Source organism: Rousettus aegyptiacus, unplaced genomic scaffold (genome assembly GCF_014176215.1).
Source record: "Rousettus aegyptiacus isolate mRouAeg1 unplaced genomic scaffold, mRouAeg1.p scaffold_m13_p_1, whole genome shotgun sequence".
NCBI lineage: Eukaryota > Metazoa > Chordata > Mammalia > Chiroptera > Pteropodidae > Rousettus > Rousettus aegyptiacus.
This window is the reverse complement of record NW_023416284.1, coordinates 94,449,971-94,462,591: the sequence shown is the minus strand read 5'-3', so window position 1 is coordinate 94,462,591 and position 12,621 is coordinate 94,449,971. Positions and strand designations below refer to the sequence as shown.

At 44.2% G+C, this 12,621-nt stretch overlaps 1 protein-coding gene across 5 annotated transcripts in view; it reads right to left on the bottom strand.

Annotated features, from left to right (window-relative positions):
* Positions 1–2,785: 2,785 nt before the first annotated feature.
* Positions 2,786–12,621, bottom strand: part of CUNH6orf89 (chromosome unknown C6orf89 homolog) — a 33,051-nt gene continuing 23,215 nt past the window's right edge. For 2 of the 5 annotated variants that reach the window (XM_016152660.2, XM_016152661.2), the window contains 2 exons: positions 10,789–10,912; positions 2,786–8,104 (listed from right to left, as the gene is read on the bottom strand). In XM_016152660.2, the coding sequence (XP_016008146.1) occupies positions 8,010–8,104; positions 10,789–10,912 (219 nt within the window). In that variant the 3' untranslated portion in view covers positions 2,786–8,009. Of the gene's footprint in view, positions 8,105–10,112; positions 10,510–10,788; positions 10,913–12,621 lie in introns of those variants that run through there. The other 3 variants (XM_016152657.2, XM_016152658.2, XM_016152659.2) reach the window with 2 other exon arrangements.

Below are 12,621 nucleotides of genomic sequence, written 5' to 3'. Positions count from 1 at the left end.
GGAACCTTAAATGCATATTACTAAGTGAATGAAACCAATCAGAAAAGGCTACATACTGTATAATTCTAACTATATGACATTCTGGAAAAGTCAAAACTATGAAACAGTAAAAAGGTCAGTGGGTGTCAGGGGTGAGCAGAGAGGGAGGGGTGAATACGCAGAGCACTGAGGATTTTTTTGGGGCAGTGAAACTACTCAGGATGATAACATGATGAAGGATACATATCATTATATATCTGTCCAAATGCACAGAACATACATCACCAAGAGTAAACCCTGATGTAAAGTATGGACTTTGGGTGATAATGTGGTGTCAATGTAGGTTCATCAATTGTAGCGAATGTGCCACTCTGGTACAGAATGTCAATCACAGGGGAGGCTTTGTGTGGGTAGATACAGGGAGTATATGGGAACTCTGCACTTTCTGCTCTATTTTCCCATGTACCTAAAATTGCTCTGAAAAGATTTTAATTAAAAAAAAGAAAGAAAGAAAGAAAGAAAAACCAGTATGGATGTTTCCAGGAATTACGGATGGTCCAGTAGAGGTGGGACACAGATGAAGAGAAGCAGCAAAGGTAAGGGGTGGAATGAGGCTGGAGGGGCCAGCCAGGACCTATCCTGCGGGCGATGGAGAGTCACTAAGGAGTGTTGAGCAAGAAAGTGAGGTGACACGGGCTTTAGAAAGATCACTGTGGCAGCTAATATGGATGATGAATTGGGATGGTCAGACGTGCGTGAGAAACAAATTAGGCAATTACTGGCAGAGTCTAGGAGTGAAACAAGGTTCTAAACTGAGACAGCAGCAAAGGGGCTGAAGAATTCTCCAGAGCTCAGTCCAGATCAGAAGTGGAGGCTGAGAGAAGATAGGAGCCTTCTGAGGCTGCCACAGCATTCTGGACATAGTGAATTGAAGGTACTTTAGGAGAACTGGTGGGCATGAGCCCCTGACACTTGGATTTAAAGGACTGTTCAGGTAAGTGGGCCCCAGGCATGTAGGATAGACGTGACTTACTCATGGATGGAAGGTAAAGCACAGAGCTGAGATCTCCTAGAGAGAGAAAAGAGGGCCCAAGGGGAGAACAGTAGGGAAGACCACACTTTCAGGGACAAGCAGAAGACCCTACAAAGAAGGCAGAATTGGAAAAGGGAGGTTCAGGAAGGGAATAATGAGTCTCACAGAAGCCAAGAGAAGGTGTTTTCCACAAATCAGCGTCAAGTGCTACAGAGGAGCTGAGGATAGGGCCTAAAAACAGGTGACTTTGTCACCTTTTTACAGGGACAAGTATTTTTAAAATTAACTCCAGATTTGACTTATAATCCAAATAATCATTTAATAGGCTGTGATTTATCATCAATAAGAGAACAACTGAATAAATGACAGCATACCCACACCATGGAATATCAGCCATTAAAAAGAATGGATTAGAACCAGCTGACTTAGGAACTCTGTGAGTTACTGAGTAGGAAATTCAAGAAACATCAAGAGTCTATAAAACGATCTCATTTTTGGTAAAGCAATGACAAAAACTTTACGATTTATGATCACGATTAGAGAGAATGGAGGAAATTAGAAAGATACATGGCAGATGACCAGAGAAGGGGAAGCGGTACTGTGGGGGAGAGGGAAGAGGATACGGCAAGTAATAAAGAAAAATAAAACGGAACACTAAACACTACATAAGAAATGGTTAGAGTCATACATTTGTTTAAAACTGTATGTAAAAAAAGAAATTTTAAAAAATGCACACACAAAAATGACTTAAATCAAATCTCCATTGAGTTAATTGAGTGCCAGGAGTGGCCCTAATCTGGTAGCAGTTGGGGGGAGCCAGCAAGGGGGTGAGAACCAAGGACATCAATGGGCAAGGCGATACTGTGAGGGCATCTGGTCTATGTGCAGCTGGCTGGTGAGAAGGAAAAAGGCACCCACGGTCTCATTTGAGTTCTGGGCAAAGTACAGGGACAGAGAAAGGTAATAACAGGAGGACTGAGATTTGAGAATTTATGGACACAGCAGATGGGAAGCCACAAGAGGGCTGGAATGGGGATAAAAAAAAGAGTCTGTGAATGTGAACGCACACAAAGCTGGATGAGAATGCTAGAAAGGACCAAGGGACAGGAGACCAGGAGGCCCACAGGTGAGCCCTGAAGGCTTGCCTCATGAGTAGAATGTGGCTAGAAGTCTCCAAGGTTATGTGAGAAAACTGGAAATTAAAGAATGACACTGCCTTTTCACGAAGAGGTGCTGAAAGGGAAGAAGGAAGCCCCTACCCCTCCCAAAACTAAAGCCAAAGGAAAGGCTCTGAAGGCAAAGAAAGCAGTGCTGAAAGGCGTCCACAGCCACAATACAAAATGAAGATATACCCATCACCCATCTGACAGCCCAAGACACTGTAGCTCCGAAGGCAACCCAAATGCCCTCGGAAGAGCGCCCCCAGGAGAAACAAGACTGACCACTATGCCATCAAGTTCTCCCCCGCCCCCCGACTACTGACTCAGCCATGAAGAAGATAAAAGACAACAATACACTCATGTTCACTGTGGCTGTCAAGGCCAAAAGCACCAGATCAAACGGCTGTGAAGAAGCTCTTTGACATTGACGTGGCCAAAGTCAACACCCCGATTAGGCGTGATGGAGAGAAGAGGCATATGTTCCCCTGGCTCCCGACTAAGATGCTTTGGATGTTGCCAACAAAACTGGGATCATCTAAACTGAATCCAGCTGGCTAATTCTAAATACAAAAATTTTTCACTGGAAAAGAAAATGACACCAACTATAGCAAAGTTATCAACCAACATACACGCTTTTATTGCAAAATGTAAAAACTTTCATTACATAAAATTTAATTTACATACATTCTTTACATGGTGAAAGTCTTTACAAGTTTGCAGTACATTAAGTTACTGTCAACATTCTGCACTGAACACACATTAACAGCTTAAACCATTTAGAGCATGAGCGGTTGGGACAGATGTCTGTCTTCCTCTGATTACTGGGACCATCCAGACCCACCACTCCGGTTCCCTGAACATGAACTGCTGCTGTCTGGCTGCTCACCCTGACAGCAGGGAAGAGGCTGAGCAGAGTTCCTGGCTTACCTCTGCCTCTCCAGTCTTCTCCCTCAGCCTGTTACTGACCTTCCTGCAGGAGGGAGAGAGAAAAACACTGCAGCCAGCATTTTTCTGAGGGTGAAACTACAGAAAGAAGTTTGGAGGGAAAGTTGCCTATGATGAGACTGGGGCTTCTCTGGGAATGCTGTGTGTCTGCCTGATCCTGTCACCAATTCTCACAGATAAGTTTCTGAAAAGGTCACAAGTGCTCTGAGGGGCTTAAGTTTGAGGACTGGGACACTGCCAAGTTGTGAGTTCAGGTGGTTTCACAGAATGACCTCACCCAAACCACACAGTCATTGTGAGGAGAGTAAGGAGGCAAATTAAAACTGGCACAAAGCAGATATCCTGACTCCCCAATTTGTTTCAAACTCAAAACTAAATTGGTTTCCTTTCTCTGCACGGGTGCTTGCAGCTGTGGCTCACTCTTGGATTGATGCTGGCTGACTCTGAGTGACAGACGCACTAAGTGCAAAAGGAACGGTCTCTGGGCTGGCCCCACTATGTCTGGACTGTCTGGACAGTACCAAGCCTCTCCTTGGAATTATGTCACATTTCACTTCTCCACTATTCTGAAAATGTCTGGACATTTCATGTCTCCAGAGAAAAGAAAATGACAAGATGTATTTAGCTCTAATGCTTACATTATGCAGGGCGGGGCAACCAGACACTAAGGGACCTGGACAATAGATAAGCTGGCTAAAGGCTTTCTCACCAAGGCCAGCATTTAAAGCCACATTGTGTCCAGGGTAGGCAGGCTTGCATATGGTACATGAGGGGGAGAGCACCTGTCTATCTTGAGATGCTTTTGTAGAAGCTGTTGGGTACTGGGAGGCTGGGGGTGAGGCATCCGGGGATACACATGCTGATGATGACAAAGCACATTCCTAGAGCCCCCTGTTTTTCATTTGCTACAGAATTATCTCTGTAAGTACCTCACCATCTATCTCCCTGGCCCTGATATGCATAGGTTCTATACACGATATGCGCAGGTCCAAACATGGAGAGGATCTCAATCCAATTTACTGTTTCAAAGCCCATCTCTGGCACTCCCTTCTGTCAAACAATTTTAGTGGGTGATGGATCACAACTGAGAGTTAATGAGTATAGAACTCAGGAGAGTTTCTCCTCCACCACTAAGAGAACTCAAATGCTTAAAAGACTCTTCTGTTCAATAACTGATTCTCAAAAGGTAAACAAGATCACCTCTGCCCAGGGAACCAGACATGCAGCTTTCGCTCTTTCTCCTAAAACTTGGCCTTCTCCTGCTGGGCAAGGATTAGATGAGAAACAAACATCTGCTTTGGAGTTTTCAATGTTCACTATGGAAGCCACTGGTTCATGAGCAAACTCTCATCTGGGCTATAGTAAAATGGCTGAGGCCATCACCTGCAGCTAAGGAACTTGAGATTTCATATTAAAACAATTGTTCCTACACTGAGGCCTATGCTGGATTTTGGAAGAGAATAGAAAACTGAGAACTGAAAAACAAGTGATGTAAACTCCAAAGGGACCCACAACTGGAATTGGGCAGAGTTCCTCTTCTAGTCACACATCTGGAAACATGGAATGACAGGAAAATGGCTGGACATAATTCTGTTCCAGGCACATTCAAAGAATTTTCAAATGAGGAGGGAAAAGTGAAGGCTTTTTATAAGTCATCTGGTTAGAATCTCTCCTCCTCCATGTCCAAAACAAGATTTTAAAAACAAATCTTGAAGAGTTTCTGTTTGCTGACCTGTCTCTAGACTCTCCTACCCCACAGGGGGCTCCCTCGAATCAAGTAAACCATCTGCATTCTTGGGCACCACACTGGGCTGAGGCAGGACAATATGTTACAGAACCAACTACTTACCGACCAGCAGTTAACTGTTCTAAGCCCTAGTTTCTTTACCTGTAAAATGAGGATGACATCTATTTAACAGGACTGAGTAAAGATTAAAGGAGATTGTGGACTACACAAATGTTATTCCTTTCTCTTAAAAAATGAGCCCAAACCTGCCAATTTCATAGATTGTTTTACATATCACCAAATAGGCATGTTGTTTTCATAAACCATTATTATGCAATTTCTCTCTTCTCTAAAAAAAACTGGGAGTAGGGAAAGGATAAACTCCGCCTCCTTTCAGAAGGCAGAACAGGTGTACTGTCTAATACTTGATTCCCAAGACCTCTGGACATCTAGACATAAATACTTCGCACTGGTGCAGAAGCAGCCTTTCTTCCCAAAGAGCTGATTTCCAGGGATACCAGTCTTTGCTCTGGGAACCTATAAGAAAGTGAACCTAACCCATGTGTGGAGGTCACATGTCACCTCTTAGTAAACACTAAACAAACTCCTGAGCAAGTCCCTCTTTTTAGAGCCCTGCACTTTTGTTCTTACTGTGGTGGTGGAGGCAGGGAGTTGGTTAGGTGATCCCACCATGCCCCACGACCTTTCCTCACTAATGAATCTCTTTGCTACACTGGGTCATGTGGAGGGCCTTTTGCTGCTTCCATGGTGGGGCCGAGAGCAAGGTGAGCTGGAGAAATCCCACAGGACTCCCACATGAAGCCCTGGATGACTAGAAAGTGACTGGTTAGAAACCCCAAGCCAATTCTGCAGGACTTTCAGTGGTAGATTTAGCTTATCAGAACTGCCTTGAGAAGAAGGCAAATTACTTCCATGTATCTAGCTAGTAATTAAGAGCAGAAAACCCTATATGGAGAATTTGTCTGCTAAAAAAAAAAAAAAAAAAAATGTATATTCAATTCTGAACTGGATAGATTTTAAGTAAAATTAGTACATGCACAAAAGTCTCTACTTATCTGCTGCCATACCGTTCTTTGTTGAACTGCTAACAGCTCAGGGGCTGAGGGGACTTCCAGAGAATGCCTCCAAACGCCCACATGTGCGAGGGCTTCTTAGTTTCCAAAGTTTTGAGCTGAAGTGGGTATTTTATGAACATTTAAGGTATAAAGGGCAGGAGTGAAATGGGGAAGGAACACATGGTAATTCATAAAAATGAAACAGAAATCTCAATCATCAAAACAGTTGTTTTGCTCCTACGGAAGCCTCTCTTTTCTTAACCCAAAGAGTCAAATTTAGGAAAACTCAGGCCTCTGAAGAACTTGTTTACATATAATCCTTCCTCCCCATGTGCAGCAAGGATAAGGAGGACACGGCAAACGCTTGAAAAGCTTGCACAAAGCTGGACTCTAAATGATCCCTCTGATTTAAAACCTCTTTAATCATAACTGCTTAGCAAACAGAACTTTTATATGCACAAAAAGTTTTGGTTTTCCTCATTACTCAACACAAAGCGCTGATTCTTTTAAGAAAAAATTCCCTCAGGTACACTTCATCTTAGTTTCATCTAAGCCCATGGAGGAGGCTCCGAGAGTTTCCACTCCAAGCTCCGTGAACCCTGACTGTCCTTTACAAGCCCACAAACAGGCAGTTCAAGTGCCCCACTGCTGCTTATGACATATACAGCGCAAAAGGGCCTGGGGAAAGGTATAAGGGGCACCTCTGAGGATGAAGAGGACCCCGCGAGGAGTCACACCCATTTCCCTCACCACTGCCTGCCTCTAGTCCCTGACCCTGACATAGACACCTCCTGTACCCATTTGATTTGGGCCTTTCAGAATCAGAAGCCACAGAGCGGTTTGTTTTCCTTCATCTTGTTAATAGTATGATGAGAGACCAGATATCTAGCAGTTAATAAAATAATAAAGAAAAAGAAACAAGAAGAGAGTGTCCTTTTACGGTTTGATTAATATGTACTAAAAGCACTAACAGGAAACAATGAGCACAGTGAATTATCCAATCAAAAGGATATAGCTTATATTATTACGAAGAATAAAAATACTTCACCTTGTTTCCCAGTACAAAGAGGGAGACCATTTTAAGAGGAGGATCACATAGTTGCACACCCAGCTGGCAAACACTTTGGATCTGGAGTTCCTTCCCCAACCACATTACAACATCAGCTTGACACATCTGTAAAACATCTTCCCTGCAGAAAGACAGACCCTAAAGATCAAACCTGGGGAGGCGCCCTCTCCCCAGGCCAGCACTCTAACTCATCCCCCTCTTAAGACACTCAGTAAAAGTAACACAGTTGACAGGAATGGTGCTGCCTCAGCAGTAAAGGGCTCTGGCTCAGCCAAGGTAAAGGGCTCCAGAAGCCCAACTATTGAGAAACCACCTGGATAAGCAAGGGAAAAGGGAAGGAGTTATGGGTGGGGGTTAGGGGAGGTACAGAAGGGCCTGATAAAATGGGAAAAGTATTTAGGAATAACCATTTCAATTACAATCAGACTCTAGTCTGGCATCACTGAGACTCTAAGAGCCATGGACTCTGGGAAAGAAGTGTACATCTTGAAAGCAATTTGAGGTTATCTGATCTTTTTTCAATGGTTCTAGATTCTAGTTTGCTTGGAAAACTGCAGTGGCTTCTTTAATCAGCCATGGCTTTCCTGAAAAAGTACAAGGTGGTGTGGTCAGGAAGACAGGACACACAAGCCATCTGGTAAAGGATGGCTCTGAAGTAAGAAACTGTTGGCTGCCCTCTCTGTGGCCAGGGAGCCAGCAGAGGGGATCATGCAAGTGAGGGAAGGCACCAACCCTGATTCCTGCCTGAAGGGCAGCCTCATGGCTGTGGTGCCAAAAGACCTGGAAGAGCCCAGTCTCTCTCAGACAGGTATTGGCAAAGTCCTGGCCAAGGAGCAGGGCTGGAAGAGTCTGGCTGGCTCTGGTCATCATCTCCAGCACACGGCTGGCTCACCAAAGACATGCACAGGGCAGGTAACTAAGTAACCAGCCCCTGGAAAGTGTTTCATTATTTTTGTTTTTATTTCCTCCTTTCAATCTGGTCTTCAGCTCTCAAAGCTGTTCCTGGACACAGTTCTGTTTCCTATAGTACTGAGAGGGTGGTTGCATCACAGATGACCAAAGGCTGGACCCCTCTGGCAATAATGTAGACCTTCCAGTGAGTGGCACCAGCATAACCTTGAAGAGAAACAGCAACAGGAAAGTATGTTAATGTCAGGGGCTGGGCACACCTGTGGGCATGAGCAAGGCAGGTCTGCTGAAGCTTCCCTCCGAGCATACCTGCAGAGTCAGGCAAATCTTGCTCTGAAGGTCTTTTAGCTCTTCTGGGCATAAAGATTCCCAGTTACTATCAGACCTCACTATAACCTGACATCCAACAGGAGCCACTTTGAACCAAAGCGCTTCACCACCCCTCGTCTGGGTAATTGTGAATTACAATTCAGCAGGCTTACAAAGGCAGGATGATCTAGATGAAGCTGGTGTTGGGCATCAGTTCTCAGACTGATCTCGTCTTTTTCAGCAAGAAGACAAGAGGAGTTCTGAGGCGGAGTGGGACTCCCACCCAAGTCCCCTGAGGTTATTTACAATATGGTCTCATTACAGAACATCCAGATTAACCTAAACCAGTGTTTCCTAAATTGTGTTCTGCAAACAGTAGCAGCACCTTGTAAAACTGTTTGAGAAAAAAACAGGTTCCATGGTCAAGTAAGTCTGAGAAACACTAGGTTCCCCCAAGGCTTTTTGGAGACTTTTGTACACTAAAGTGCACTATATATTGACAAGACAGGTATTTCCCAAAGTCAACTGACCCTAGGAGTCCTATTTGCCACAGACCTTTGCAAGGGGTCCCTGTTCCCACCCCAGGGGTCAAGAATGACCTGAAGAATTTTTTAGGAAATACTAGCCTACATTAATTTGAGCGGGCTAGGAAGGTAAACTTTAAAACTTTAATACTTCAAAAATCTGATGGAAAATTTTCTAGAGTATTATGTACCCTACTCATCTTTAAACAGAGAGAGCACTGAACAGAACATAACCTCTACTTGGTGACTCAAAAAAGGTCACTATGATCAGTGACTATATAATCCTGGCAGATGCGCGGACTCACCAGCATCTGACCCCTATGTCATTCTTGAAAAAAACCTCCCATCAGGTTTTCTGGTAGTGTAACCCTGTCCCCGTCCCCTCAACCTTCATAGGACAATGCTTATTTTGTCAAAAAACACAGAACTTGCTTGCCAAATAGGCAGTCTTAAGGGTCTCTGAGGTGCTAGAACAGCCATCTGTCCTACAGCCATTGAATTCTTCTCCACTATCAGGGCCTGCTCTCCTGTCCTCATTTGCAACTATGGCAGCTGCAGCCATGGCTTCTATTCCTGCCACTGTTTTAGGCACCCACTGTTCTCCCCACCATTTCCTACCCCTCTCCTTTTCTCTAAGACTTGCCTTCTTCCTCCTGTTCTCTTCCGTCTCCTGTCCCTTCTCCACATTCCTGCCATGTGGCTGGCCTTTCATGGACACTGTCCACCATAGGACTCCTTCCCCTCTGGTCAGCAGACAGGCCAACTCAGCACGGCAGGTACCGGGCTTTGGATTTTAGGCTACTCTGGACTGTCCCCTCTGGACTCTGATGCCCAAAGTTTCTTTGATCACTGCCAGTCACCCATATTTTTCTTTTTCCCGAATTCTATAATTGGCATTCTAGATGCTTGTGGGAGCTGGAAACCTGGAATTTGAATAACTAAGGCATTTCTGCAGTTGTCTGAACTGTCAGCCATTTGTAGAACATAAGATAGAAACTTTTTCAACCACAACTACACACTCCCAACCCAAATGTCATACAGACTTGTGTAGTAGTCACACTTCATGGAAGGTTCAGAACAATTTCTAAATAAGAATCTTCTTTTTGAAGTAATTCTGAAGAGCCAGGCCAGCTGTGCTCCATTATAACTTAATGCTTAATTTGTGCATTTTTATTTGTTCATTTCTAAGTTTAAAAAAAAGCTATATAATTCGGCCAAACCTTGGCACAGTCTGCACTCTTATTCCAAATGAGGTGAGAGGTTTCGAGGAATTGAGATTTTCTGAATAGGTAAATTAAAAGAAATCAATTCGAAAACCAGTCCGAGCTCCAGACCTCCCCTTGGTTTTGTGAGGTAGGGAAAAACAAGGAGGGCAATGATGGTGCTTGCTGATTTATTTGCTTCTGCCAAGAAAACTCTACAGTCAAACTGATTGCTACCGACAGCATTTGATTTAAACCTCTTTGTCTGGAACAGATTTTTAGAATGCAAAGAACAAGTCACAGTTGGAAAATCATGGAGCCAAGGGTGAGTCATGACTGTGAGCCTGTGACTTGGCTGTTGGACCCACACAGAAGATAATATTTCCTTGTGTGGCTGTTGCCCTTACATACTTCTTGCACTGTTTTATTACCAAGATGGGCAAAGAAAGGGTTTCCTCGAATCTGATATTGTACCTCCCTTGTCTTGACTCTGTTAAACGAGACACTTTAGACTTGATGCTTTGCCTGATGATAGGGCCTTGGGATGGTTGTCTCTCCTCTCTGGGTCTCCAATAATCTATAAAATAAAGGGTTGCTCTAAATATTTGCCATAATCCCTTCTAACCTGAAATTTCTAAGACCAATGGACACATGCCTTCTAAATGTATATACAACAAAACATTTCTGCTACATTTTCTCATTAGTCTCATTTAAGCATAAATATTGACCCTGTTAATTTTTTAAAAAATGCTATTTTTTTACTCTACTTAATTGAATCTTTGTGAACTCAACATTTTTTGAGTTAAAGATGAAAAAGATCCTGTGACTGACCTTGCCCTCCCAGGGCCCCACCTACCGATATCCCCTGGCTCTAGTGGTATTGCCACAGAATGGCAGTGTCTTCGGCACTGGAAGGGAGGGATGAGCTGCAACATGGCCTCACCGCTGCCAATGGTAAAAAGATCATGCATCCTATGCATCTGAAGGTAAAAAAGGGGGGAGGGGGCAGAGAAAACAAAATAAAACCCAGAGGCATGGGAGATTAAGAGACAAAAATCCATATAAACACAGGTCTGAGTTTCCTAGCAGCCTAAGCGAAGAGGAAAACAGAACAACACAATTCACAATTATGTCCAAAAGACAAAAACGAACTAGTTTCTCCAAAGCGTGGTATCTCCCAGTACTGAGACTAGGGCAAAATCTCTTTTAATGGCTTCTCCTAAGGAGATCATGTGTGTTTTAGTGACATCCTTGATAACAGCCCTATAGCAGAAACAGTATGAGCTTCATGATTCCCAACTGTTTCTAGCCACAGCGTCAAAGTATGTCAAAGGCATAATATCTAATTGCAATTTAACAAAAGCCTAGCAACGGCCAATACATGGTGGTCTAAGCATGAAATCTTCTGAGGGTCTGGTTTGATCCAGACTTTTAGAGAAATAGATGTTCTACATATCCTTTGGGAAATTTTCCATGGAATATTCTTTCTTACTGCCAGGGTTTTATGAGACTTGAATAGCAGCAAGTTCAAGTTTATACTTTCTGGCAAGACTTAGGTGAGCAGATGTCATGCTACTGATTAAAAGCTAATGACAGTTAAGATTGGCCTCTGATTTGGAAAACTAAAGAGACAACCAGGATATGCACCTGCACAGGATATGCAACTACTGCACTTCTGAGAGAGCACTACTGCTACCAACAGATATGAAGTGCAACCTGCTGTGTGCCAGGCAGAGCTGTGAACCCTGGGGCTGGGGTGTGGCAGGGAGCAGGGATAAAGAGCGAGCCTTGCTGAGGCTTCTCTTCCTACCTAGAGAGAGTGAAGCCCCTAGGGTCTTCCATCCCAACCCCTGCCCTTCTGGGAAACCCTTCATTCATAAAAAGTAGGGGGTCAAAAGTCTGACTCCCTGGACCTTGTCCTGGTTTTCTCTTTACCACCTGGGGCCTCCGTCTTGGGTTTTGGCTCCATCTTTTCTTGTCCCCAGCCCCGGTCTCTCTGTTGCTCCCATTGGTCCTGGTCATGACTCTACTTCCATGGCAACACTAGAGCCACTTCAATTGTTGCTGCAGTGACAAGAGGACTAGGGAAGACTAATTAGTATCTTGAACTGGCTTACAATTGATTGGCTGTGACACCAGAAGCCCTTACATCTATAGTTATGAAAAAAATTCTAGAAGAGCAAAACAAAGTGGATATATCTCTTTTTCATATAAGCCTGAGAGGTGGTAGCACCATGTTCCTCCACACCCAGGAGGGAAGAAACAGACAACAGGAAGGAGCATGCCAGCCCCAGGCAACACTGTGGAGTGGGGGAAGTGGGCTTTGGAGCCCCTACCACTTTCCCCAGTGCCTCCTAACAATCGGATCCTCATTTCATATCTTCTATCCCGAGGCTATTTCTTGCATCCTGAGCCTCCAGACATGTGACTTGAAAAGGTTCCGGGGCCCAGGGACATGGACAACAGGGTGGAGTAACAAGGCTGTGGAGAAAGAAGAGCTTGGGCCAGGGTGGGGAACAGATGCTTCAAGAAACCAGACTCTCAGGATTTTTGCCTATTGGGCTACTCCCCTTCCAAAAACATCTCTGAGAACCACAAAAAATGACTCTGACAGGCGTCTAAGTAACTCTGTATTTATCCCTTTGGCTAGGCTCCTTGATGTCCCTATTAGGCAGGCTGGTGAAATTAA